Source organism: Sycon ciliatum, chromosome 8 (assembly GCF_964019385.1).
Source record: "Sycon ciliatum chromosome 8, ocSycCili1.1, whole genome shotgun sequence".
Lineage (NCBI taxonomy): Eukaryota > Metazoa > Porifera > Calcarea > Leucosolenida > Sycettidae > Sycon > Sycon ciliatum.
In genome coordinates this window covers 5,683,865-5,711,772 of record NC_088650.1, presented here as the reverse complement: position 1 = coordinate 5,711,772, position 27,908 = coordinate 5,683,865, and the positions used below count along the sequence as shown (strand labels likewise).

The window sequence follows — 27,908 nt, the reverse complement described above, 5'->3', positions numbered from 1 at the left end:
CATTCCTGCCCTCTTGCCACTGTGCTGAATTATGATTATACACGCACATGTGTGCACGCTGGTCTTCGGGTATGGTCTCTGTACTTCTCCTGTCGCCCATACTTCGGATTACGGTCTACGCAATCCATTTACCATGCCCTGTCATACGGGGTCGTCAGACTGCGAGCGGCCTGACACATTCGCAGTCGAACCTTTCATTCTCGCAGGGGCTAGATGCATTATGTGTCAAGTTTACTTGTCTTCAAGAGCGTGGTGAATGCCGAAACCATCCCCAGTTCGTCGCGCCTTGCGTCGCACGTGTGATCTCACGTACCCGCCCGTTCAGTAATCAATAAGAATACTTATGAAGGTTATAATTGAAGTCCTTCCATTACTTGAGCAAGGAATTTGTAATGACACACGTGCCTGGTAGATGGTTCGTCAGCGTTCATGATAATGATGGCAACATACACGCTGTCGGTAACAGAAGCACGCAGAATGCGTAGAGAGGATTGTACAATAATGTACACCCATGCAGAGCTGAGGCGGCATCCCGTTAACCCGTGGGAGAAAACCTTGTTTGCGTTTGGGACCTTGGCTGAACCACCGTGACGTCACAGTGGTGAAAGTCAGGAGAAAGAGAAGTCCAGTGCGGCAGTGGTGTTCGTTGTTACACCTTGCTCTTCAAAGTACATACCAGTGGATATATACCTTGTACTCTAACTTGAATGGGACAAGACCGTAGATACATGCATGACCTGTATTAACCGGGGGGCAGGTGTTCAGTCGACGGTGGATTATCATGTCTGCATCATCGTACACATCTCTTACTGGGGATTGCAGAATTCTTAGAGAAGAGCAGTTGACGACGGAATGAGTAGACATGATTCACCGCCTCCCACACTTACACCAGCCAGTGCAACAGATCCAACCACGCTCGACTGGGGCAAGGAAGAACAACAATGAAATTCCTTCGTACCTATCTCCCGTGAACAGACGTTGCGAAAACCCGCAGTGCATGATTACATGTACAGTCATGTATCTCTGAGAGCTCGCTATTGATTCATATACATGTACGTGGACCGCCGTTGCTTTGAAAGCAGGTTCAGTAATCGTTGAAACGCGCCAGGCAGCTGCGTGGCACTCGAGTGAAGGAATTATTATCTTTATTGCAATGAAAAGGATGAACTGCGAACTCTTTCTAAACACACATCAGGCAAAGTTGGTGGGTTAGTTCCAAGACCGTTTTCTTTTCGTTTTCTTTACACGAAAACGTTTTTGGAACTAACGCACCAACTTTGCTTTCCTGTGTGTTTAGAAAGAGTTCGCGGTTCATCCTTTTCATTACTATAATTAAACTGTGGTCTCCAAGTACATGTAGGTTATTATCATTATGATTTTTTATAAATCACCCATTCGCGTCGGCAACAACGTCAGCAGTGCGTGATGCCCTCTCGGTTCGCTCGCGTGAAAGGAGATGTTGAACTGAACTGCTGAAGAGAAAGCAGCCAGTACAGAGAATGGGGCATAAAAGAGAACAACCCCGCGAGTCCCAAATCCGTCATTTTTATATTTCACTACTTTGAAAGCACATGCTAGTAACCAACAGGTACGCTGACAAAAATGGAGAGAAAGACAAGAGAGAGAGAGAGAGGGAGAGGGAGAAAGAGAGACTTGGGAATACAATTGTAGGAAGACTAGAGATTGAATGGTGGTCTCCATCGTGACAGCAGGTACTTCAAAGTAGCTGTGCTGGTGAGGCTGCAGGCACTCTAGTGACCAAGACTGAAGGCAAGTTAGAGATCTCAGTATCGCCGTGCCGGTACATGTACTGCACCGAAAACAGAAGAAAGCACAAGCGCAATAGTGCAATCTTTTTGGGCTACTGTTCTGCTTTCGCATCATATTCGTACCCGCAAAAAAAATAAAAAATTAAAAATAATACTGCAATAACAATACACATGTGAACATCACATGCTGTAATAACTATAATATAGATATTAGGGCGACACAATACAATACACTCATCAGACATTATACACTTGGGAGAGGTGTAATCTAGAATTAGTAAGACCAAGACATGTAAAAAACAATTTGTTTGCCCGTCATCAAGTTCAATCCACGACTTGCTGTCACTGTCTAGCATTCTAAGGTGCTGAAGGTATTCGTCGCTCCCCAGCGCTACTTTTAGACCTTTGATGTCGCTGGCAATCGTCACTGTGATACTGTATTAGATGGTGGCTGGAATCGCTTCACGCAACATATTTGGAAATGGACACAGTTCCGTCCCTCGACGAAATCGTAGGAGTACACAATGTAGACTCATAGATCATGATGAAATAGGAATGACTAATTTTGTCGTCAAATGTATTCAAACTGCAAGTGAAGAAAGCACAATTGTAGGGCGTGCACAATCCCAAATCTCTGGCGGGGAACTTGTCCCACGGATGATTGAGAGCGGGACTGTATCGGGACATTGATGCGCCTCAATGTCGCCAACACCAGAGCGATCCCGGCTGATGGGTTTTTTGTGTCTTCACTGACAATAGCCCTGAGCACTCCGAACAAAGCCATGCGAATTTACGCCCGCCCCATCATGGTGACATTTCAAATTTGAGGAAAACAATGGAGCCTGAAAGAAGCAGGTGTTTGACAGCGTGCTTTCTGCAAGTACACCCCTCCTTGGAAAGTATGTGTGTGAAAGTTGCATAAGAATCGACATGTTGTTTCTGAATACACTGTACTTCAGTAATATCAACTGCGAAACGCACCATTGTAATTTGTAGTCTTTTCGAGTCTACTTGTCGCTGCCCATGTCAGACAGAAGCAAAGAGTATTGAGTGCGCCCACTCCGCTTGGGACTACCAGCGAACACACTATTGCTCCATCAGCACTGAAACAGCAGCAACAACGCGGTAATACGTCGTTGGATAGGTGGTTGTCACTCACACCACATACCTGTCCAGCGGCATGGTCAGATAGCGATGTCCCGATCTTGCCCGGGACCGGGGTTTGCAAGGAGAGGTCTGAGTGATTATAGACAGCTACATGTACTAGTAGTACTAGTCTGACTAACATTCATGCAGACCCCGAAATAAAGTCTAAAGCGGTACTGGTAGCGCCTGGCACCCAGCCAAAGCTGCTGCGAGACTTACGATTGGTCTTGCACAACACCTTTTATGAACATGGGCCTGGCGCCGCTGCAACACTTCTCCAGGTAGCCAGGTAGCCCACTAGAATGAAAGGCATCCGTAAAAACGTACCTACATGTACAATGCAATGTAGGTTACAGACACGTGACATGTATAGGTAAATATGGCTTACTGAGTTCGCTATGTGGGCAAGAAAGGATTTGAACTGAATTGGAGCTGCTGTTCCGAAAGCCAAACCTTGAAGCTCGAGGTGCAGAAGCAGATCTCATTCATTGGACAATGTGCCAACCTGCAAACTTTCCAAAACTGGCAGCCATTATCCATGAAAAGGATCGTGAATGAATGGCGATAGCAAGGTGGAAGATCAGTATTTATGGGATACGATGATGACTGGCGCTCACATCCCATCGTCGCTGCAGCAAACGTCGATCCATCCGCGGATTGTCGGGCACGAGAAGACACAATTCCATTGAAAAGTAACCACACACACACATACCGATGGACGATAGTTCCATATATCTTCCAAATACTTGATGCAGACGAAATTAAAGCTTCTTCGAGTACATGTATATACAGTCTTGGCATGGCAGACATCAACACGCAACGTGTGAGCGCGCTTAGAGCTAATTGGGTGTGTAAATGTTATTCCAGAATCTATTTTCTGTATCAGTGGAATTTACGGACAGCTATGTCCGTTTTGCTTCGCGAACTAAGTCTAAATTTTATCTGCATCAAATATTTGATACAAGCACAACATACTTGTGCGCTGTGGTATGAAAATGATAACTGTGCAGCCAAGTGAACTCCCATGTAAGTTTCAGCACACAAATTCTCAATTATAGCAGAAGCGGCTACCTCTATTCTATGGGCATGTAGTTGAAGGGACTAGTATGTTAACAGCTTTTAAAGCGCGACACTATCAGTATACAAAGGTCGGTATTGCTTGTTGATCCAGGGAGCACTCGCCTGATCCGAAACATGGGCACCAAGCATGGGGTGATGATACATTCGCAAGAACTGCCTGGAATCGATCATGTATTTGCCGACAAACAGCATCTACCAGCCACAAATGTCGAATACCACAGCATCATATCACACGTCTGCTTACCTACATGCACATGAACCTGTATGTGCAAATACTAGTTTAAGATCCGCTCGCTTACAAATGCTTGAAATATCACCACCAGAGTTGTAGGATTATTCTCACTGCTGTGTTATGGATCACACAACGGGGACATACGCCTCAGTACTACATTACAACGTAGAACCTTCCAAGTAGCAGTTACTTCGAAGTAGTTGGAAGGCTGTTGGAGTGCGTAATCCAAGATGTGCTAGAGCTGATTGCCAGTTAGGTGTAGAACGTCATTACCGTTGGTCAGTGTCGTGCAATGTTATCGCATGAGCCAATTCAGACTGTAAAGTAACTGGTGGTGATAGTGGATATCATAGCGTAACTTGTAACTCTTTGGTCCTCTTTTCTTCTTATAAATTATTCCTTGGCTCTCCACCCGAGTCTAATATCTATGTTGTTTGCTACACAAAGGCACACAATGAAAACCTTGGGCAAATTCCGTTGTGACTCAGAGTTTTTATGGCCGAACCAATCATCAGACAACGAACCTATAATTATTGTTTGCTATTATGTACAAAAGTGAGGGTGAAACTCTGTAGAGAAAACAATGTTTTTATCACAATTATTACAGAACAACAAGGAAAATCAAGGCTTGTTTGCTGCGACTTGAAGTTTCATGCTCTCGCAATAATCAGGCCACCGCGGTGTTGAGCACTGTCAGCACACTGGGCACACCCCCCCCCCCCCCGGTGTATCACAATTATTAAAAAATTGTAGAAGTTTTTGGTTTGATACTTTTGCACGCAGCAGGCTGAACGTCACAGAAAACAAACATTAGGAAGTTGGGTGGGTATCCTCTTCGGCGGATGCGTGTCCAGAACAGACGGCTGATCATGCTAGTACATCAACCATGTTGGTGGTTGTGCGATTATAGAAGTTCAGCTTTGAGAAATGCTCTGAGGTTTGCCTTCGGGGGTCCGAAGTAAACGGTATGTAAAGAGAAGCGTGTCGTGGTTTCTGGAAAGTACGAAACTTAAACATACAGAGCTTATCATCACAATTAGTAGTGATTGCCTTGAAAAGGTCAAAAGGTCTAGAAAATTACAAGAGAAGGCAGGAGGTGTCCACTTTAGCTTAATCGTAGGGAGCTCGCTATAAAAGGACTGTGGAAGCTGCTTGAAATCTACCGAAATCATCAATGAATCGACTGAAGAAATGAATGGATGAATGGATGTGCTAAACATAGCAATACTTGTAGTAGGTTTTCTTTCATGGGCAAACAGGAAAACGTTCACTATGTTGAAAGCCTGCACAGGTGTTCCCATTGCCTTACCATGCAGGTGTTCCCATTGCCTTAGCATACTCTTGATGGAAGCATGGCACTAAAACCAAAGTACCGGTAGTTGCTTTCGAGAACAAACTTCAGAAGTGTTGTAGTGTTTCGTACTTTAGTCTATATAACCAGACCAACCAGAGAGCCAAGACCTGTGTTCTAACTGGTTTACTATGAGAAGAGAAAAAACCTAGAACACATGCAATCACGATTAATTTAAACAATGTCATACAGGCTAGAGGGGGAAGGAGGAATGTAATGCTAGATCATGCACATGTAAGTGAATCATGATGAGGGGAATGATATCAGAATGATATCAGAATGCTTGTAAAGTTGTATGCATGGCTTTCAAGCAACTGAGTTTCGAAGAGAAAAAGAGCTGTACGAGGCATGTGGCCTCTAAATTCCTAATATTAAAGTAGAATTCTAAAGGGGTTTGCTCCCACACTGTAAAAGTAGAATTTTGCCGGTTTAAGAGGAATTTAAAAAGGAGAATAAGACCGAGATATCTTTCTCTTGTAACAGATTGGCATGTTGCTTACAATGTTCTTGAAGATCGTGTTCAAGAAAGCTGATTTCAGGAATGAAACGAGAAAACGGTTCAATGCTGCTCTAGCACATCTCGGATGCGCACTCTAGAGCTAGAGTTGTTAGCCAGTTAGTTGTACAGTATAAATGTATGTACTGTAGGTCCGTGTATCGTGCAATGTTATAGCATGAGCTGATTGTTTCGTAACTGGTGGTGTTAGTGGACATTAGAGCGTAACATGTAGTTCCTTGGTCCTATCTTTTCTATAAATATTCTATTTTACTTCAGCAAATGAACCTGCACCTATACCTTCTCACCAGACCAATGGTCTGGCGCATTGAGCGTTCGTGATTGGCCTCGCATCCCAAACGCATTCAATGTAATGTGTTTACATGATATTATCATGAAACCGTTACGCCAGTTGTGTACTCTTTGTAGTTGGGTGCAGCAGAGATATTCCTATCACGGAAACGACGTGATTCTAAAATGAAGACGACTCGTGACGTAGTTGGCCCATGCGGAGTTGTGCAGCTGGGTAAAATAATATTCGTGCACGTTTGGTGACTCAATAAAATAGGGCCAAAAGGCCTCTGGTTCAAACAAACGCCTAGCGCCTGTCAAGTGATAAACGAATTTGCTGGAACTTGCTATTTCCAGATTCTGTATCATATTACATATACTAGGGGTCGCCTACAAATGCCTCACAGTCAGATGATGCAGAATAGTCAACGTACATTAACTTACATGCACTATCCAATGATTATATACATTTTGTGTAGGCGACGGATGGGTATACTTCTCACGTGTGTGTGAAAAGTGTCAACGTGTACACTTCAAGTATATTTATTTTTGTATACATGTGTGTGCGTATGTATTTGTGTGTGTGTGTGTGTGTGTGTGTGTGTGTGTGTGTGTGTGTGCGCGTCCGTGTGTGTATGTGCACTGTCATGTTTTTATGTTCCCGCTGCAGGCAGCGTTGAACAGTACCAAAAATACCTTCCCTCGTGTGCTGCTGGAGGCACATGTATAATATACATGTATATACCGGTATGTAAGTATGTTCAATGCTTGTGCTGTTTCCAGTGAACAGTAGTGAAGTAAATGTACCAGGATGCTGCAACTGGTCTGTGAGCCCATAGGCACGAACGGAGACCATGCAAACCCGTTCATGAGAGATATTGCTGTCATGTTTAAGGTGGATTCTAAATGGAGGAACGCATTCAATACTCACCACGCTATCAACTGCTAGCGGGTATTTGCACCCATGTAGTGTCATACATGTTCTAAGACAGCATTGCTGGTTTGTTATGCGACGTCCTGATGCAAGCAGAACAGTCATGACAAACACAGAAGCATGTGTCTGAAGTGCTGTGTGTTCCATAGGCCTTTACTCTATAGCCTAGGAATACATCACTACATCTATCCTGCTACATGCTATACATATACATGCATGGGTGTCGGACACGCTATGGTCACTACGGTATTGACTGTGCCAGCTTCCGACTGGATGCAACCAGGCATTCAGGGAGTCCTGAAAGTCTGACAGCTCTCATGGCTCCCAAATGCAACTCAGCTACTGAATGTACAATGACGACGGACCAGTACAGTCGTACAAATAACGTTAGCAGTCCATTGACATCTGCGTGATCCTTTTTATGGGCAAAATAAACAACGCTTTTCCGTTCGGCAGTACATGTATTGAGATCAGGTCCTGGACAAACACCTAACATGAGACATGAGAGCATGGTGATTGGTGACGAACAGCATACATGACACTGACAATAACACTGGTATATACGGGACACACACACACACACACACACCTCAGACCTCAGACATGCCCATCGCGGGAGCGATGATAGCGAACAGCTATGTTAGACATAGCAACTTGTGCTGGGATTACACCATTCAACAGCTTGCAAGGCTGATGAATTGACCGCCACTATGTTTAGCCTGGTATCCACCACACAGCTGTTTGAAGTGACACACACACACACACACACACACACACACACACACACACACACACACACACACACGCGCACGTACACTCAGACTCAGACTCAGACATGCCCATCGCCGAAGCGATGACACACACACACACACACGCACACACACGCACACACACACACACACGCACACACACACACACGCACACACACACACACGCACACACACACACACACACACGGCGCATAGATTTATACCGACACATATGAAGAGCAAAACATACATGTACGGTAGTGGTAAAAGTCACTCAACTAACTCACCAAAAAAAGAACATTGATACAGAGAAAAAAAACTAACTCACCAACGTTTAACGTACCTCAGTATTATACTAAGATACACAATGTGTCCTTCACACATTAGAGGGATGACCAACAGGTCGTTTTCACTATTAATTTTTAGTAACTCCAAAATCGTGTGCTGGTCTAAGGGTTTCACATTATTATTGTCAAATGAAAATTCTACTCCAGACGTCACCTTTAGCATCAGTTTACTAAATTAACTAATGATTCCTTTTCGCCAAGCCATGGCCGAGTGATCGACTTGTTATGGAATAATGCGGCCGAGCAGATATCGATGGTTTCACGTAGCGGGACATTCGTAAACAGACTCACAACATCATAACGACATAAGAGCACACCGCTTGACCTTATTTGCGCTTAAATTCTCTGATTCCACTAGCACCTTACCACACTATAATTATCAAGAACATTCATTGAGTTTTTGTAATCATTGCTGTCTGATGATCGCCACAGGCGTGAAACTCTGAGTCACAGCCAACCCAAGCTCCGTATCCCATTCTATTCTTTTTGTAAGAGCACATGTAACCATTCTGGGTTTGCATTTGTATTGCCATTTTCATCCATTGTGTTTCTTTTCGAATTGTGTGTTGCTCCCTACTTGGGAGCTTGCGCTATTCCTGCCGACTTGAATTCTCACTTGACTGACTCACGACTGCCATCCAGAGCACCTAGAGCACACGAGAAGTCCATCGAACCTTCCACTCGGCAAACCTGAAAGAAAGCACCACTCCCTGCTCAATACACAGTGTTCCGGGGAATTCACCCTCATCAGTTGAGCTTGAGCAGGCTGAGGAAGTGTGTTTGAGTAGGCTGAGGAAGTGTGTTTCTTTTGCCCGTAAAAGAGGCTGGCTGCACATGTAACCGGTTGATACAAACTCCGACCAGTCCGTCAGTTTGTCGATAAATTCAAAGGTGTCCTTGACACAGCATTGTACAGTCTCTACACCGGCTCAGCCGCTGGAGTAAGACACACGCCATGGCTATGTGCCAAGGACACCTTTGAAATTAGAACAGGTCGATCATTCCGCCATGGCTGGGCGAAAAGGAATTTGTAACACACATGCTAATGGTGACGTCTGGAGTTGAATTTCGCGATAGGCTCGCCTCTGGGCCCTGTGTTAATAGAAGAAAGTCGATCCAACTCATCGTTCTTGTAATAGATGTGGACAGCATATTCGATTGGCACAATAAACCAGGGCTTTGACCAAATAATTCCTTTTTGACGTTGTCGGTGCGTAGCTTCCCCATGGAATGTTCAAACCAGTAAATGTTGGAAGTACTCAGATGGTCAGGCAAGGAAATATTTAAAAATGGAAACAAGGAAAACGGTGGGGCACAGCTAGTTATGTGTTGGAGTCCACCAAACGGGCCAGATTTTGAACAGTCAAACGTGCACAAGGTAGTAGCAGACTGACAAGGAGTACTGAGACATTCCACGGCAAAAAAGTGAGCACTGCTCCACCGTTTTCCTTGTTTCCAGTAAATGTTGGCTTTCGATAAACAGTCCTGCATGTCCAATGAACGAGTGTTAACCTTTCATTGTGGTGCTAGCGTCCAGGAAAGATATTATGTCGTTCCTTTCCTCGTCCGATGTAAACTTCAGTGCGAGATGATAAAACAGCAGGCATGTCTTCTCATCCTTATCGTGGCAGTAGACAGTCTTCGGCAACAAACCTACAGTTCATAGGTGGCCACATGCACAGTGACGGTGGGATGGAAGATTCGCAGAAGTCCAACAAGAATACTAACAAAAGGCTACCTCAAACCTTTCAGATTAAATTACTCGACGAGCCTCCCGCTGTCGATCCTGTTGACGGGCGGACAGGTCGGTGTGAAGCCTGAACGGCAACCGAGTCTGTCGCTTTGGGGGATCTCGGCGGTGAGTCTCGCCTCGCCTGCATACATGGACATTGCAACATCATCATAATAAACAACATACATGTACTTTCCAGTGGCATCAATATTCCGCGTAAGATTTTAAGATTTTCGCCGCCTGTGTGGTGTGTTCCTCCACCAATGAGCGCGTACCATGAATATTTTATCGCTGTTCTCACACTTTACCATTTTAGCAGCTAGCATAATAATTATTATGCCATTGTAAAATGTGGAAAACGCGCACTTGCGCCATTTCTGGTGTATAAGAATGATCATTCCTCCATTATCATCATTATCCTCTACTGATGAGCTCCGACAGGGAGCGAAACAGCTGTCTAGAGGCGTGGAACAATATTATCTCTCAACGGAAGTGTCCTTGCTGGTGTCTGTATGGTTCGGTTGAAGAGCGCGTGGTTGTGATGAGTTGGGAATGCATTACTAGTAAATTGAACAACCAGTACTATCATTCTAAACCACTGACTTATTGACCAGTTAGTGCTATAAATAGTACTGCGCCTGCCTTGGGTGGGCTCTGTCTGGTGCTGCATATATCCAGAGGAGGACGTTTGCCATAATATTGTCAGTTCGTCTTATCCGTGCGTCAAACTATAATGTTGCAGTTGGGACGACTCGTGCGTTCAAGGTGGTGAAAAATGTTCTGCCCACCCTCTCCACAAGTAAACTCATCTACTTTGTTCAATGCCGACAGTGTGAGAGTCGGTATGCGGGCAGAACTGTTCATCACCTTGGCGCACGAATCCGTCAGCATGTAGGTAGGTAGGTACATTTTTATTTGAATTCGCAGAACCAAACGGGCGGTGTCGCCCAATTACATGTACCGGTAGATGTAGGTCTACTAGCACCGTTGAGTTTAGTTCCTGTACATGCAAGTGATCCTCGTCCTCCTAAATGTGCGTCTACTGAGTATGCATCGCGTGAAGCATTGTCCCAGTCCAAGGTTGTGTCTGGCTCAACAGTACCATCGACTTCTGCTTCTATGGCATATGCGGGGCCTGGGCCAACGCAGGTCGGCAAGAGAAAGCGAGTCACTCGTAGCCAAATGAGGATACGCCCTGAACTGAGAGACGAGCAGTGAGTGACAGCGAGCGTGATTGGGAGGAAGCGTGGAAGACCCCCATGAAAGCCACTGACCAAAACAACGGAAGAATCGGAAGGGGACCCGATGGTGCGATGGAAAGGACGAGTCAGGACGTTTTCTTTTCATTCTTTTTCCTATCTCTACTTTTCCACAATATCCTTTTTAGACAGTCATTTATTCACAGTGGGTTAAGCATTATGCCGGTTTTGATATCCACTGAAGCACAACAACAACAAGGACCTGCAACATCGGATGTGACGACAAACACTCCGGCACAGTGGGAAGGATGAGTCAAGAGCAGTGACATGGGGAGGTGACGAAAAATATCCGACTGTCGACGAATCAGCGATCGGCTATCAAGAGTCATCTGTCGGTTGGTGGTATTTTCGTGATTTGTACAGAGATCATTGTGTTTTCAGTTTTGGTCCGTGGCTGATCTGTATTACATGTGTCTGTTTTGGAGGAATGTACATTGTATTATTCGTAAGTAACAAAGTTAGTTGTCCCCTGAACTGTGTATTCACTTCAGAAGGAAAAGTTCTCTTCAGTTGTTTGGCGCTAATCCTCGTGAAAGTGTCCGGAAACGCTATTGATGTTTTCATTATGTTTTAGCAAGAGAAGCCCCCACGGGGTTATGTACTCTTACTTTTAGTCAGGGAGGGAGTAGTAGAATATCGGTATTGTACTACTCCTTGCTTTTAGTCATCTCTTCACCTTCACCCTGTTTTGACCTGTTCCACTGAAGTTTTCGGTTTCACAAGTATAGTGCGAGGTTTAAGTTCAAATAGCTGTGTGGCGTAGACCAGGCTGAACAGTGGCAGCCAATTCTTCAGCCTTGTAAGCTGTTGAATGGTGCAATACCAGCACAAGTTGCTATGGCTTCTGCTGTAGCATCGCTACCATTGCCTCCGGCGACGGGCGTCAAAAGGTTGAAGTTCAATACAATACACACTTGACACCAGAAGAGATCACAAAGAGGATTGCAGCGAAACAGAATGTCTAGTGAGTTTATAGGATTGTCTGGTGAGCAATATTTTTTGATCTAAGAAACAATAGGAGAAATGTGCCCTAAGTCAAACACGCTCACACTCAATGCAGCGCAAAGACGGTGCTCATCACAGCAAGATAGGGAAACAGCTGTAGTATCACAAAAAAAGAGTGCAGACAAGCTACTAGCCCAGCGCAGTATCCGTAGTAAGAAGAGAACCCAGTGGCAGTACAGTGGAGGGCGTGAGCGAGTGCACACACATCACCTCCCCCCCCCCCCCACACACATACAGAAGCACAAGATATCGTGGCATTTGGCGTGCATATGAATTGACCAAAAAAAGATCGTGTGGGCAAATAAATAAGATAAATGATAGGATAGGGTGGTGGCAGCATTCTGTAACTCAGACGCGTGGTAGGACTGATGCAGTTGTTCATATTCATTCGCTGGTTGTAGCAGCACTTGCTTGGCACATGAAGGTGTCCAAAGACAGGTTTCAGTACAGTCTCTGTATTAGTTAGAGCATGTTGGATAGTCACAGAGGCAAGAACTATACACAATAACACAGCAAGCGAGGTACTGCAACCAACAGACATGTCATCTCAAGTCAAGTCAACATAAAGTCCAAGATAGTGACGATTCAACTAGAACATCTGCTGCACCGCTCAAGACTGGGCATGGCTGCTCAAGGCGAATGGCAGGGACGAAAGAAAGATGCTAGAAACACAAGCACACAAACACTACTGGCGGGTCGTAACATACGAAACACACACACACACACACACCCACACACACAGTTACACACACACACACCCACACACAAGGCACAGCTGAAAAGATGCTTCACACAATGGTGAGCACACAATGTTAACATGATGATAAAGACAGTGACAGGGTTGCCCTGTCGCACAAGTACACAGTCCTCAACGACGACATACGGGTGCTAGTAGGCGTGTGCCCTAGAAGTTATCTTGAGAAGTTCATCAGGATGGCGACTGGAAGAGTATATGCCTACACGGGTGAATGTCACACGGTGTAGTGTGCATCGTTCACACATTGTCCACAGCGCGGACTGCAAGCATTAGTGTGGCATGGCATGACGAAACAGTCACACAGTCACGTCTGCTGGTGATGTTGGAGGATGAAACCAACACGTCGGAGAGCGAACTGAATGTAGAGGGAGATGTGTGCATCGCTGCCGTAGTCAGGTTAGAGTTTGGAGGATTCCGTGAGCAGTGATTCTGCAAATGACAAAGCAGTCATGAAAAGAACATGAATGCGGTCATGAGCACATAGGCAATACATGTGGTCATGGACAACAGTTTAATTTAACCCTTTGCACGCCAGCGTCGTGTATACGCAACGCTCAGAATGCACCCTGGATGGCCAGCGACGAGTATACGCGACGCACCCAAAGTGTACGGTACAGTACACTACACATCACGGCATATAGACGAGTGTTCAAACTTTCGTAACTCACTCAAACGGCAAGGGATTCTCACGAATGATGCATCGCTGGAAAGGTATTGGACTCAGCTTTCCAGTAATGCAACGATCTTCGTGATAGGCCAATGTATCCCTGAGCGCCGGCGGTGTGAACAGCAGGAAATTTTAAAGTTCACCTGCCGGCGATCGACTCAAACCTTTTGCTCGTCACTTCGTGCATGCAGGGGATTTCCCTTGAGAGCAACACATGCGTATTGGGTATCAAAGGAAGCGCTTGAATCTCAGCTTTCTTTTGCAGTTTGAATCGTGAAAATCCTTTGAGAGTGAGTAAGGAGACGATAGAAAATGCGAGATGTTATTGTTTTGCAATTTAGAGGCATGGTAGGGGGACTTGGAGAGAACTTAGCAGTCTTCCTGGCTTGTCTTTTGAGCTGGAAACTATCTTGGTGTCTTTGTTGGATCCAGATCTTTCCAACCAAGCCATAGACCGTGAAAATCCGTCAATGTGGAGTGACAATATAATAAATTCAGTGCTGAACCTGAGCATGCAGGTGAGTGCATTGCGAGTTTGCGTTCACCATGACGTGGCCAGTACCCCGGATCAAGGCTTGGCAGGGAAAGAATACAAGTACCTTGATCCTAGAGTGTGGTGGTGTTCCTGCGAATGCTGAGAACTCAGTCTTACTGAGTCTGATGCGAATCGTGATTTTTTTACAGGAGATTTTTCAAATCACAGCGTGCATGCATCGTCGCTTGACCGGAGTGTTTTAAAACACGGTGAGTTTGCGCTTGGTCCAGATTGCATTCAACCTGCTGTCTCGGGGGATGGTTGACATCGAGAAAGCGCACCGCCAGCATGCATGTCTGTACTCGGTGACAGGATAGCGCAGCATTGCGCAATCAAATTTCCTACCAAAAATTGGCCACGCAAACACACAAGACTCTTTGAAAGGTCGGAGAGGCGGAAAGCTTGTGCCTCTGTGGGTAACTTGATAATTTGTGCTCACACTGCGTGCAAAATTGCACCGGACTTTGTGATTTCGTCCAAACTTTTGTGTTCCGCAAAAATGTAGTACTTGACCGCACCCCGTCACTATACAGTGGTTTCGTAGGTGTAGTTCGTTGCATGAAATTTGTCACGTTTTCATGTGCCTGCTCTCGCAAAGAGACTGGACCATCAGCCGAAGATTTTACTGCAGGAAGAGCGGTTGAATACTTGGGATCGCAAGGTAGACTGGATTGGAGAGTTTGTTTTCTGCTGGCCAGCCACATACGCTTCAACTGCAGGCCAGTCCTAGTCTGCTTCAGCATCAACTGCTGATCAAGACATTCTTCAGCTATCCTTTTTAATAAACGAAACTCTCCTCGACCCACCACCTACTAAAAAAACGTTTTCTGTTTCCGACGGTGAAAAAGATCGATGATTATTCACGGCCCCTTATGCCACAAACAACTAGCAAAGTTTCGGTTCCAGAACGTTTTCTTGTCACTCTCATTAACGGAATCTCGTGACCGAAGCAGAATAGGGGAACAATAGTAGGACAAGACCACGGGCATACCTTTAATTGAAAGTTCAGATCCAGACTGTTCCACAGTTTTCACTGCACATGAAACCAGAACACATCAATAAAACATAACAATGATTGGGTGCAGGCACCAGGACAGATAGTAATATCATACACACCAAACAAGCTGATTCAGGAGGAAAGGGATTCTAGAGTCGAGGCATACTGTATTTGCCGGAGTATAACACGCACCTAGGCTTGACCCTACGGAGCTCTGTTCTGGACTTACATTGTCCCCCGCAGGCCACGCGCAGTGCATCCATCCACATGATCATCTCCTCAAACGTATCGCAGTAGAACAGGAACGTCCTGGCGTTGCTGTGGTGCAGGCGTAGCGCACTATTCGGGGGGAGTGCGGGTGCACACACGTACACATGCACACGTGCACACACACACACACGCACACACACACACGCACGCACACACACTCACACACACACACAGACACACGCACACACACGTACACACACACACACGGTGAACGTAATGAGGCAGCGAGAAAAAAAGAACACATGGAAAGCCTATGCAAACGGCGCCAGATTGATTGCGAGCCAATCCGGCCGAGAGCAATACCCAAAACATGAATCGATATCATAAAAGACAGCAAAGGTGATCAGCTAGGATGCTGCAGTGTACACGAAGGAGGGCAATTTGTAGCAATTTCTCCGTGGACCCATGTGCAAGGAGAAACGAGAAGGAAACCCTCACGTCTTTGACAATGACCAGGCAGCTGAATATTGCATACGTTATGGGGGTGAGAACAACATTGGATGGAGAAACACACACACACACACACACACACACACACACACACACACACACACACACACACACACACACACACACACACACACACACACACACACACTTACAAACTCTTCTTGATGTCCGGCGCCAGTTCAATCATGTAGCTGGGCAGTGGTATGACATTGAGTGCTTGCTGATCCTGCACTTGCAAACACAGTCATAGGAGAAACAATACATACATAAACAGCTGGCCAGGATACTGATGGATTTTGTGCATGCCACGGACATGCGGACATAGAAACAATTGAACGCCAGAATACTACGGAAAATAACTGTATAAAGCAGAAGAAAAATAATCCCAAAAAGGAGGGAGACAATTGCTCAGGTATATGTTGGGGCTCCATGAGCACTAGCGTTTGCGTGTAAAAAAAGTAAATTATCGTGTCCATTCCCGAAGGGAATTCAAGACGGCCGCGAACACCCGGTAAACCCTAGCGGCAGATGCAGCGCCTAACGGTGGGGGTGAGTGGATACGTCTCACAACCACTGGTACAAGTGCCGAAAACGACCCCATTAGCTGCATCCATTGCTCAGGTATATGTTGGGGCTCCATGAGTACTAGCGTTTGCGTGTAAAAAAAGTAAATTATCGTGTCCATTCCCGAAGGGAATTCAAGACGGCCGCGAACACCCGGTAAACCCTAGCGGCAGATGCAGCGCCTAACGGTGGGGGTGAGTGGATATGTCTCACAACCACTGGTACAAGTGCCGAAAACGACCCCATTAGCTGCATCCATGTACCCCGTGTGCCTGGCCACAAGTTCCCAGTTGACTGTGGGTAGCAGCACGGCTGGAAAAACCGCTCCCAGGCAGGACTTGAACCCGGTACCTCTCGTATCTCAATCATGGTCTTTGACCAACCCACTGTGCCTGCCTGGTGTGTAGTGTGCGAGTATAGCGAGGACAGCAGTCCATCAGCCCATTCCGCATCACAGCCAGCACCATACACGTAGATTGGTGGTTGTGGAGCATGACTGGCCTATGGCCAAAGTAGGAGTACCTGCTTTGGATCCTCGTGACGGAAGAATAGATTTTCTTCGGCTTCTCCCATATCACCTTCCTCAAACCAAAGAATTTCAAGTATTACAACTCACCGTAGGAGTACGATAATAGTAGAGACAGAGGTTTTTCAGGATGAACCACCGCCGCTTCCAATTCTTCTTGACATTGCCTACAGCACGAGCAAGACATTACGCAAATGCATTCCAACATACACACGCATGGGAAACAGAAGACTTTTAAACAATGCTGGAGAAATATGGTACCGCATCCACTTTATACCGTATTTTCTCTAATAATAGTGCAGGTCTCTAATAATAGCGCAGTCTCTAATAGTAGCGCGGGTCACTATTAGAGACTTCCGTCTTGTAGTACTGCAGTGCGCAGTCTCTAATAGTGGAGCGGGTCACTATTAGAATGATTTAGAGAGTGTAGTTCTGTAGTACTGAAGCACATAGCGCAATGCAGACCTGTAGTACGATCGCAATCGTTTCGGTGCACTTGCCGTGACTTGCTAGGTGCTAGTTCTACAGGGTTCGTTCTACTTTTCATATCATAGGCTTGGACTTGTACTGCCACGAGCCTCCTATCGATTTGGTTATTCCTCTCTTTCTTATCTAGCCGCCGACCGCTGGAACTCAGTTCCGCATCGGTCCGCCTTGCTGCTTCAAGTCAATTTCGTATCGCAATCCTAGATTGGCTAGGGTACTCCGTAAGGAGACCATAGGTCTGTGGGGACTGCCCTAGAGAAATATGAATAAATACTAAATACTACCATAGGTCAGAGTATCGTCAGCGCAAGCTTTCCTTTTCCTTTTCTCTGTACTGTAGTTTAGTCAGGGGGGTTGTGTGGAGATGAGTCGCCACCCAGAGTGGAGAGTTGTGTTGGTGCCAATACCTGTAAGAAGAAGAAAGCGTACACGCTGAAGAGGAAGCTCGAAGTTGTGAAGTTTGCTGAAACTGTTTCAAATAGCGCAGCTGCTAAACAAATTCAACGTCGATCGAAAGCAGGTTCAGAACTGGATACGCCAGAAAGAAACGATCGTGGCCGCTTCTGCTGCTGGAACAAGAGGATCCAAACGGCAAAGACTCGTAGGCGGTGGGCGAAAATTGATCTAATCGACCGTGAATGATCGCGTCTGGGATTGGATTTTGGAGCGGAGGGAGAACAGGCATTTGTTTCTCGGCGAGCAATTCGCCTGCAAGCGCAGCGCATCGCCAAGGAGTGCAGCAACGGCGGCGACTTCTCTGCCAGTTTGGGCTGGATGGAGAAGTTTCTAAAGCGACATAGGTTCTCACTCCGCGCTACAACAACCACCTGCCAAAAGCCTCCCTCTGACTATGCCCCGGAGATTATTGATTTCGTTCTGTATATTCGCCAGGAAATGGAGAAGCATCGCTACCAGCATTCAAACGTGTTTGCATGCGACGAGACGGCGGTTTGGCTAGACCCTGTGGGGAAACGGTGCATCTAATCGATTGGCGTAAAGGATGTAACTGTCCGTTCGCTGGGCCATGAAAACCTTCACATCACAGTGATGTTGTGCGTTCGTGCGAATGGTGGTAAATGCAAACCGTTTGTGTTGCTGCCAAGGAAGAGGCCAGTGCAGGCGATAGTGGACAAGTTTAGGGGCCAGCTGATCCTGGTGTGGGCAGGCAAGGTCTGGATGGACAATGCCCTTACAGCTGATTTCCTGCGATCTTGCCTTGGCCCACTGGCTTTCAGCAAGAGGTTGTTGGTCTGGGATTCGTTCCGCTGTCATATTTCAGAGGACACCAAGGCCATGCTCAAGCAACTTGGCATCCAGCAGGCAGTTGTTCCTGGACGATGTACGAAGTATGTGCAAGCTCCAGACGTCAGCTGGAACCAGCCTTTTAAGGCAGCTATTCGTCACTCTTACGAAGAATGGCTGGCGACAGGGACCAAGGAGTACAACAAGGGTGGTGGATGCGTGGCATGGCCCGAGTACTGACCTTATTGCTCGCTCTTTCAAGTCCTGTGGCATTACCAACAAAGCAGATGACAGCGAGGATGACCTCATACACTGCTTAAAACCACACAGGCCCATTCCAGAAGGCTTAGCCGCTCTCAAGGCTAAGTCCACCGACACGGCACCCATTCAGCCACCACCAGCAGTGCCACAAGAGTGCCATGATGAGGAAGATGGTGTTGTAATGGAGATTGAAGTGGCTGCAGATGGCAATGGCAGTGGTGACAACAGTGGCGGCAGCAGTAACAGTGAGACGGATGAGTCAGAGTTGGACGAGTGATGGATCCGGCAGTCTGAATTTGCTCTCTAGTGGTGTTTTGGTAATGACATACCGGTACCAGTACCAAAAACAATATCGGTATCATTGTTTTCATCGATTGGTATTTCAATTTCTTATAAATTTAATCAATGCTGTGCTACTGCTACAGTGTATATCTATTGAGATAACACACATTTTTTGGCTGAATTTTTATGTGCTGTAATATGGCACTGTGACATTGTATCGATATATCCAGGATATCAGCATTGAAAAAAGAATAGCCCGGTCTCCAATAGTAGCACGGGTAACGGGGTCAACGAAAAAATAAGAACCCCGGGCTCTTATGAGAGAAAATACGGTAAGTTAATTATGACCCTCCACCACCCCCCCCCCCCCTTGAACGAAAAATATGTTGACTTGACAGCTAAAATGCATTGATGTTTCAACTACCAATATTTTTCATAACGAAACTCTCCTCGACCCACCCACCCAACTTTTTTCAATTTGTGTAAAAGATTGATAAGGCCACACTTTGTTTTTTCTATGTTTCTCGTCATCGCCCGCGTAGGTTTTCAGAAATTTCGGAAGAAAAAAAGAGTTCATACTACGTACATGTGTACATGTGTGTACGCTGCACATGCTGCAGCAGCTAGATGCGTCAATCAATAATTCTAAACGTTTGCACCATAGCATGCAGCAAAGGAGCGCTCCTCGTCCGTTCTCTGCGATGAAGGCTGTCATGACAAAGCTTTCAGTCGTTCACTGGCTGAGCTGAGCCTCGTGGGTCCCAGGAACAGTAAGTCGGACGAGTTCCGCGGCAACTGGCGTCTGTGGGACGATGTCGTAGGCAGAAAATCCAAGCAATAGACGCATGGCAAGGAAAAGATGAGCAGCATGGAGACAAGAGTTTGATAAGCGGACACAAGAACGTTGAAGTAACAAAACCAAAAATTAATGACGAGTGGGAAACGTTTGTTGATGCGATAGCAGATAAATGTATGTTCTCTTCGCCATCTCGTAATCAAACTTTATGCTCTCATTGACATTGTTGCAGTTTGCCTGATATTCGTGGGTTGATGTGATAATGTAGTGCAATCATGTATGGGACTACATGTACATGATTGTACAATGTAGTACTGTATACATGGTATACGCAGTGTCTTGTATGAATCACGCATATACATGTGCACTGTAAAATGTATACAGTTTTCAGTAGAAATTTTTCTTGTTTTTTCCTTGGCTTTTGTTTTTTTTCCGCCCGCCCGCGTACCTTTTGTTAAAATTCGCCGACGAGAAACATAGAAAAAACAAAGTGTGGCTTAATCATGGACGGCCCTTAACACGGAGTGACAACCGGTGCCAGTGACGTACATGAGCCAGACTGACAGAAGTTGACATTCGGCAACTCCTTTGGGCCAAGCAGCAGAGAAAGACTACAACCATACAACTACTACAGTGGTGGTAGCATATGAAATCCAACCCCAGAGCCGTGGCACGCTGCACTGCCCACTGCTTACGGTGCTTGGAATGTGCAGTCCCGGGACTGCTATACTATCTAGGTTGGATTTCATTATCCAGCACTGTACATGCACTGTTATGCACTGGTATGTAAGTGTGTGTAGCTGTGTAGTGCGTACCCTGTTTGGTCATCCATCCTTTACATTCCGGATCAGTGAGGCTGGGTGCTGGTACATCGCAGTCTCCTGCAGCACAAACACGAAACAATCAATTGACTTCTATCATACCAAAGTACATGCACCGTATCATCGAACACCCCCCCCCCCCCCCCCCCCCAACACACACACACACACACACACAGATAAAAGTGTGCACAGCAAACACACACACACGCACGCACGCACGCACGCACACACACACACACACACACACACACACCGGTACACCTCTACAGACGTACATGCAATGATGAGTCGTTGGGTTGACCCGTAGAGGTCAAAAGGACAACAGATGTATGCCCCAAAGCGAGATTTTCGATACACACAGCAGATACTCCCTGAGTTTCCAATGACGTTGCAACAAGCCTGCTTCTCGGAGACTACTCCACACAATCCATTCAGCATAGGAGAACTATTCACAATGACTTCCACAACCAGGGACAGTCGGACCACCCGCAAACGGCGCCCTATGAACCTACGCGCAGAGTGGTATGCAGAAATACAGAATTTCTTAAGCAGAAAACACAAAGTTTCGTTTCCGACTGGACATTAGCACTTGTACATACCGACTGTGGTCTCCTTGTCCAGCATACGTGACAGGCCAGAAGCAATCATGGCGTGTGAAGAGCGTTTCTAAACAGGGTTCGTAGCATAACATAAACACACAATTTCAGGGGATTTCCAGGGTCATTTCAAGGGTTTTCACAGATGCCATACAGTCACCAGACACCACATTACGGTTCTAACACAGTGGACCCAACAAACAAGAGAATAACGACTAGGTTGGTATGTAAGCGCATTGTGATGGAAGGTAGAATGGCTGCAGTCAGCATCACATTGTGATGTAAGATAGAATGGCTGCAGTCAGCATGACCCCGCACAGCACTGGTGTTCTTGCCCACCAATCAAGGTACAGTATGTATTCAGTATGTGACTAAGCCGGTGGCGGCACTGCCCCCTGTGCAACAAGTCGGCATGAGACTGAGCCTGCAACAAGTCGCGATGTGAGAGTCCAGCAGCATATGCTGGACACATTGATTCATAAACTAACTGTTTTTTTTAATCTTCAGACTACACCCCAGGACTATGAAAATGCTATGCATTAACAACTGGAGACACGTTATTCATTGCTCATACCTTTTTCAGGCTGTCTGCAGCACGAAGACAACAGCGCCAGCAAGGAAGCCCGCAGAGAAACGGTGGTGACGAAAACCAAGCAAATGAAGATACGAAAGAGAGCGAGCGTGAGAGAGAGAGAGAGAGAGAGAGAGAGAGAGAGAGAGAGAGAGAGAGAGAGTTAATGGCACAAAACACATTCTCGTACACACTCCACACGCGCTGCGGCAAGTAACATGAGCTATCCAAATCCAGTGGAATAGAGTGGTTTCACATAATCAATTTTGTCATTTGACTAAATTTGTGCAGAAAGTGATCATGGCATGTGGACAGTAGAATCAACATGGCCGACATCATGTGACCCATAGGTGTAGGGGTTGAGTGGAGTTGCAAACAGCATAGCTACCCTGTGTGGTCATGTGATAGAGACGCAATAGCTCGAATCTATTCATTCCGGTTTATTTCGACAAAAGTAGCTACATACATCGTCCATTATGTCAAGAGGTTCATAGTCTCTACACAATGTCCTTTCTGAAAACAAACAACAAACTGTCAAAGGTCAATTCATAAGCATCTAAAGGGGTTTCCCCAAATACTTTATTGATATACAATCCTTGACCGGTATTCTAAAAGTCTTCAATTCCACACTACTAACTTCAAAACTCACCTCTTTGGGCTGCGCGATCTGTTTTAAACCCCTCGCAAGTCCCAAGGACGTCCGACTCGCTTTCGCATGCATCTTTGGGAGCCGATGGGTCTGCCGATGAGCTAAAGCTTCGTCTAGATTTGACGGTAACCGGCGAGTCCAACGCATACTCAGAACTGCTAGTGGCCGAGCGTGGCTGTAAGTACATACACGTGTGTGTACACGTGCAAACATACACACACACGCGCACACACATACACACACGCACACCCACACACACACACAGGTGCACACACACACACACATACAAAAAATCCCAGAGAAACTCACTTATACGACCACCGGAAGAATCTGTAAGTAAAATACACACTTATTCACGGCATAACGTCAATACACCCACAGAGCTCACCCACACATATGCTGCCAGTACTCATACAGAGCTCACCCATGCTCTCCGCAGACAAATAAGTCAGTCAGGCAACTTCTACTTACATTCGAGTCCTTCTTTTCAAGATCTAAACACAAACAAAGCAAACAGCCACACCACATACAAAACGACATGGAAAGTAAGCCGTCAAGAAACACAGTTGCAGATTAATTTTAAAGTCACCTTTACAGTCAACGAATACACAACAATGTCACCACACACTACAGTTCTTAGTCCCCCCCCCCCCCCCCCTCCACTCCCTGCTGGGGCCTCAATGCAGAGTTGAGCACCAAACATGGCTTCACACACATCTCAGTGTTGCGTGGTGCTTCTGACCCACAGCAAAACACAAGCAGTGCAACATGCTATGAAAGACAGGGCAAACAAGACAACTCACCAGCTCTTCCGATTCCTTGCATTGACAAGCTAGATTCCACCACCTACACACAGACGGACAAGATTCACACATAAACAGTAGCTGGCGGATATTCGCGAGACAGTGGAATCTGAGAAGCAACTGTTTATCCTCCCCTCAGTGTTTAGAGAAAAAAGTGATATCAAATTACTGCCCACAAGATCGAGGGAGAAGTTCAAGAAACATGGATCGGCCAAGCAACAACAGCCCTTTAACGCTCCTACTATTACAGGCGCAGAGAGAGAGGGAGAGAGAGAGAGAGAGAGAGAGAGAGAGAGAGAGAGAGAGAGAGAGAGAGAGAGAGAGAGAGAGAGAGAGAGAGAGAGAGAGAGAGAGAGAGAGAGAGAGAGAGAGAGAGAGAGAGAGGGAGGGAGGGAGGGAGGGAGAGAGAGAGAGATGTGAAAAATGCCAGAAAAGTAATTGTGTATGAATTCTACCGACCCCAGATCACCAATCATGGCAACACTCTAAAAAAACTCAGCATATGACACACAATGGAGTGCCTATGGCAGGTACCGTATTTTACCGGTTATAAGTCGACCCCGGTTATAGGTCGACCCCCGTATCCGGAAGTCTTAATTATGTTTTTAAAGTGTTTGCTCAACGAAGCACTGCTAACCGCTCCCTGCTACTAACACATGAACAAATCACATAAACACTCCTCATTGGATTCTGAAACATCCCAATCCTTGAAAAAGGCAAACAAACTTGGCAAAAATGCATACACATGGTGCACTCGTGTATTCAGAGCAGGTCTTTTTTGGAAGATACCGATAATTCCCGGTTATAAGTCGAATCCCGGTTGTAAGTCGACCCCCACCTTTTCTCCTGCTATTCTCAGTCGTAAAAGGTCGACTTATAACCGGAAAAATACGGTATCAATCATGTATTCCAATGACTACTCAACTCACTCGTTTCGAACGGATCTTGGCACTCAGCACTGCCCATTTGTCTGAGGACACAAAAACATAAAGCGGTTATGCACAATGAATCAAACAAACACACTCGCTCGCCCACACACACACACACACACACGCACACACGTGTCCGCCTGCCTGCACGAATGCACGCGTACCAAGCTTCAAGTCTGTCAAATGTTCAAAGTCAGTTCTACTTCAAGTAGCACGAGCGAGAGAGCTTGGAAGCTCAGGGCCCTACGCTATGCGTTTTTGCCTTGATGACCTAGACAAAAAAAAGCATAGGGATGTTATAAATTCTTTAAAAATTCTTTTTTTTTAAGACATAACCTGGGATTCGAACCCGCACTATCGCGCGCCCTGCATGCATCCCCCAATACACTTCGCATACATACTTATTCTTCCAAGTTGTTTCACATTGTGATCTTGCATTTGAAAGCCCTATTTGAATATGCATTGTGGCCAGCCGTCTTTGATGGCACGGTACGGTAGGGGATAGGTACGGGACAGGTACGATCGAGGGTAATACGACACCGTCTCCCGTACCGTACCATCAAACACAGCTGGCCACATACAGCTGCCCGCAATATTCAAATAGGGCTTTCAAACGCAAGATAATAACGCGAAGCAACTTGGAAGAATGGGTATGAATGCGAAGTGTATGGGGGAATGCATGTAGGGCGATAGTGCGGGTTCGAATCCCAGGATATGCCTGAAAAAAATAGGAGAATTGAAAAATTTATAACATCCTATGCTTTTTTGCCGTTAGATACGGATAGCGCCAGGCGTGACACAAACAAACAAACAAACAAACACACAAATACCAAATTAAAGCTGTGTGGACCCTGGCTAGCGCCAGACGTTACTGAAGTAACGTCTTCTGCATAGCTACGGGAATAAATACAATATTTCAGTACTCTGCGGTTGACACTGAGCAGACAAGGAAACCATATCAGACACGTACGATAGGAAAACTTACTTTTCTTGGCAGCCTTCTGTTTTGATGGTTCTTCATTCTGATCAAGAGAACAACACATGTACATGTCATGTAGGTGGCTTTAAAACTAGTCCATCAACGTATACTAAATCATGATACCGTAAAACCTCCGTTTAGTGGACATCTCTCGATTCTTAAACCTATGTTCAGGACACCCCTAACTTACTGAGGACGCATATGTTCGGTCCCGAAGGTTCCTAATCAAGTTGTAATACATGCCATGATTCGTACAAGTCCCTATGTAGGAGTTGCATTACCGTATTTCCCCGTAAGTTAGTTCTCCCCAATGACTTAGTACCCCCCCTATACTCAATCTGCGGACAGCATGCTGTTTCGTTCTTTTTGAACTCATCAGCGCAGCACAGAGAAAATGAGGCCGAACCTGATAGCAATGGAAATAAAAATTTCCAATCAGGCCCGAACGTACCTTGCCAGAGTGCTCAAACTGACACGTCAGTGAGCTCTGCCCCCCCTATAAAAAATACACTTTCCACTGCCGAGGTTATCACCCCGAAAGACAGTTCCCCCCCCGAAAGATAGTAAGTTCGTACCCGTCCTACATGTACAGACACCGTACAGTACATACATCATATGCACGGACACTAGAGTTGCGCAGGCTTCCCACTGTGTGTCATTTACCCCCGATAAAAAAGTACTCCCCGAAAGATAGTACCACCCCCGAAAGTTAGTACTCATGTGGCTGCTAAGTTCGAAAGTTAGTACGTACTAACTTACGGGGAAATAGGGTATTTGATCGACCGGACACTGATTCCTAGGTTCAAACCCCAGGATTGACAGTAGTTACATTTTTCCCTCCTTGCATGTTTTTGTATCTTTCCGTGAGTCACTCACGAGTTGCGTATAGCTAAAACTCGTATTTCTCCACTTTACCCATGTGACTCTCTTTGGCGAACTGTGATTGGCCGCTTATTCTAATACCGTAAAAGCCCCTGTATACGCCCAGTCAGGGGAAGTCAACACTTTTGTTTCGAAATAGCGCTCATGCCCATGTATACGCCCAGGTATGCCGGAAACACCAACACATGTACAGGTACTGATACCCAATACTTACTGCTATCCCTATTCCAAGTATACGCCCGGTTCCAAAATAACGCCCGTGCCCTTGTATACGCCCAGGAAATCGAGGCTCCTATTCTATACGCTCGGGGACTATACACGGGCTTTTACGGTATTCCAGAATGTTCTCAATATTGTCGGTAACCGGTTATTGTACAGTGCTCATTGGTCACTGACAGAAAACATGGCTGCCGCTCGCCGTGTGTTTTGTTTTCTTGCATTGTTCTTTTCTTGTGCTCTTTCACTTCTTATCTTTACTTGCCGAGTGTGCAACTAATATTCTGTCCTTACGATTATTCGTAAAACCACGAAGTGAGTGCTTTATTTGAGTGCATGTAATTGTCTCCGAGGGCCAGCTACTACATTGGTGGCAGTGGTGGGATTCGAACCCACGCCTCCGGAGAGACTGTGTGTGCTGCAGGCAAGTCTAGTCGCCAGCCTGTCGCCCCGCTCGTACCGATGTTGGGTGGGTGTCCAGGTGACCTTGTAGCTATGGATCTTGTTGGTCCCCTTCCCCTCACTCAGTCCCGCAACCACTATTTACTCGTCTGTGTAGACTACTTCACTCGGTGGCCGGAAGCCTATCCTATACCAGACATAACAGGTCGCACTGTTGCGCATGCATTTGTACACGGCTGGATTTCTCGGTTTGGTGCCCCTGACCGGATCCACACCGATCAGGGCGCTCAGTTTGAGTCTGCATTGTTTTCTGAGCTTTGCTCCTTGCTTCAGGTCCGGAAGTCACGGACAACACCATACCACCCTGCTGGTGATGGCTTAATCGAGCGCATGAACCGCACGCTGATCACCACGCTCAGACTGTATGCCAGTGGCCACCCTGAATCCTGGGACCTGCATGCACCTCTGTGTCTACTAGCGTACCGGACGGCGGTCCAGAAGTCCACAAGTGAAACGCCTGCATGGTTAATGTTTGGGCGCGAGCTCCGTTTGCCTGCAGACATAGTATAATTATGGTTTGCCACCTGAGTACCAAGCTGTCTCGACCCATGAGTATGTCCAGCGCATTGAGTCTGTCCTTCATAGTACTTATGCCCGTGCGACCGACGCCGTGGCCCATCGACGGATGAAGGACTATTATGACCGACGTGTCCATGGTTCACCTCTTCAACCTGGACAGTATGTTTGGCTGCTAACACCGCTGTGAAGCCAGGCGAAAGCCGCAAGTTACACAACCCATGGACTGGCCCATACGCTGTCCGATCGCTGACTGGTCC

The 27,908-nt window shown here is 46.2% G+C and overlaps 1 protein-coding gene across 1 annotated transcript in view; it reads right to left on the bottom strand.

Annotated features, from left to right (window-relative positions):
* Positions 1-12,277: 12,277 nt before the first annotated feature.
* The window catches only part of LOC135822927 (connector enhancer of kinase suppressor of ras 2-like), a 29,795-nt gene continuing 14,164 nt past the window's right edge, over positions 12,278-27,908 (bottom strand). Inside the window, exons 13-25 of the mRNA XM_065335766.1 lie at positions 25,579-25,615; positions 24,594-24,634; positions 23,665-23,707; positions 23,333-23,355; positions 22,862-23,036; positions 22,216-22,229; positions 21,645-21,711; positions 21,040-21,105; positions 17,248-17,324; positions 16,220-16,293; positions 15,577-15,686; positions 15,342-15,383; positions 12,278-13,577 (exon numbers count right to left, since the gene is read on the bottom strand). Coding sequence (XP_065191838.1) covers positions 13,546-13,577; positions 15,342-15,383; positions 15,577-15,686; positions 16,220-16,293; positions 17,248-17,324; positions 21,040-21,105; positions 21,645-21,711; positions 22,216-22,229; positions 22,862-23,036; positions 23,333-23,355; positions 23,665-23,707; positions 24,594-24,634; positions 25,579-25,615 — 801 coding nt within the window. The 3' untranslated portion in view covers positions 12,278-13,545. The remainder of the gene's footprint in view (positions 13,578-15,341; positions 15,384-15,576; positions 15,687-16,219; positions 16,294-17,247; positions 17,325-21,039; positions 21,106-21,644; positions 21,712-22,215; positions 22,230-22,861; positions 23,037-23,332; positions 23,356-23,664; positions 23,708-24,593; positions 24,635-25,578; positions 25,616-27,908) is intronic.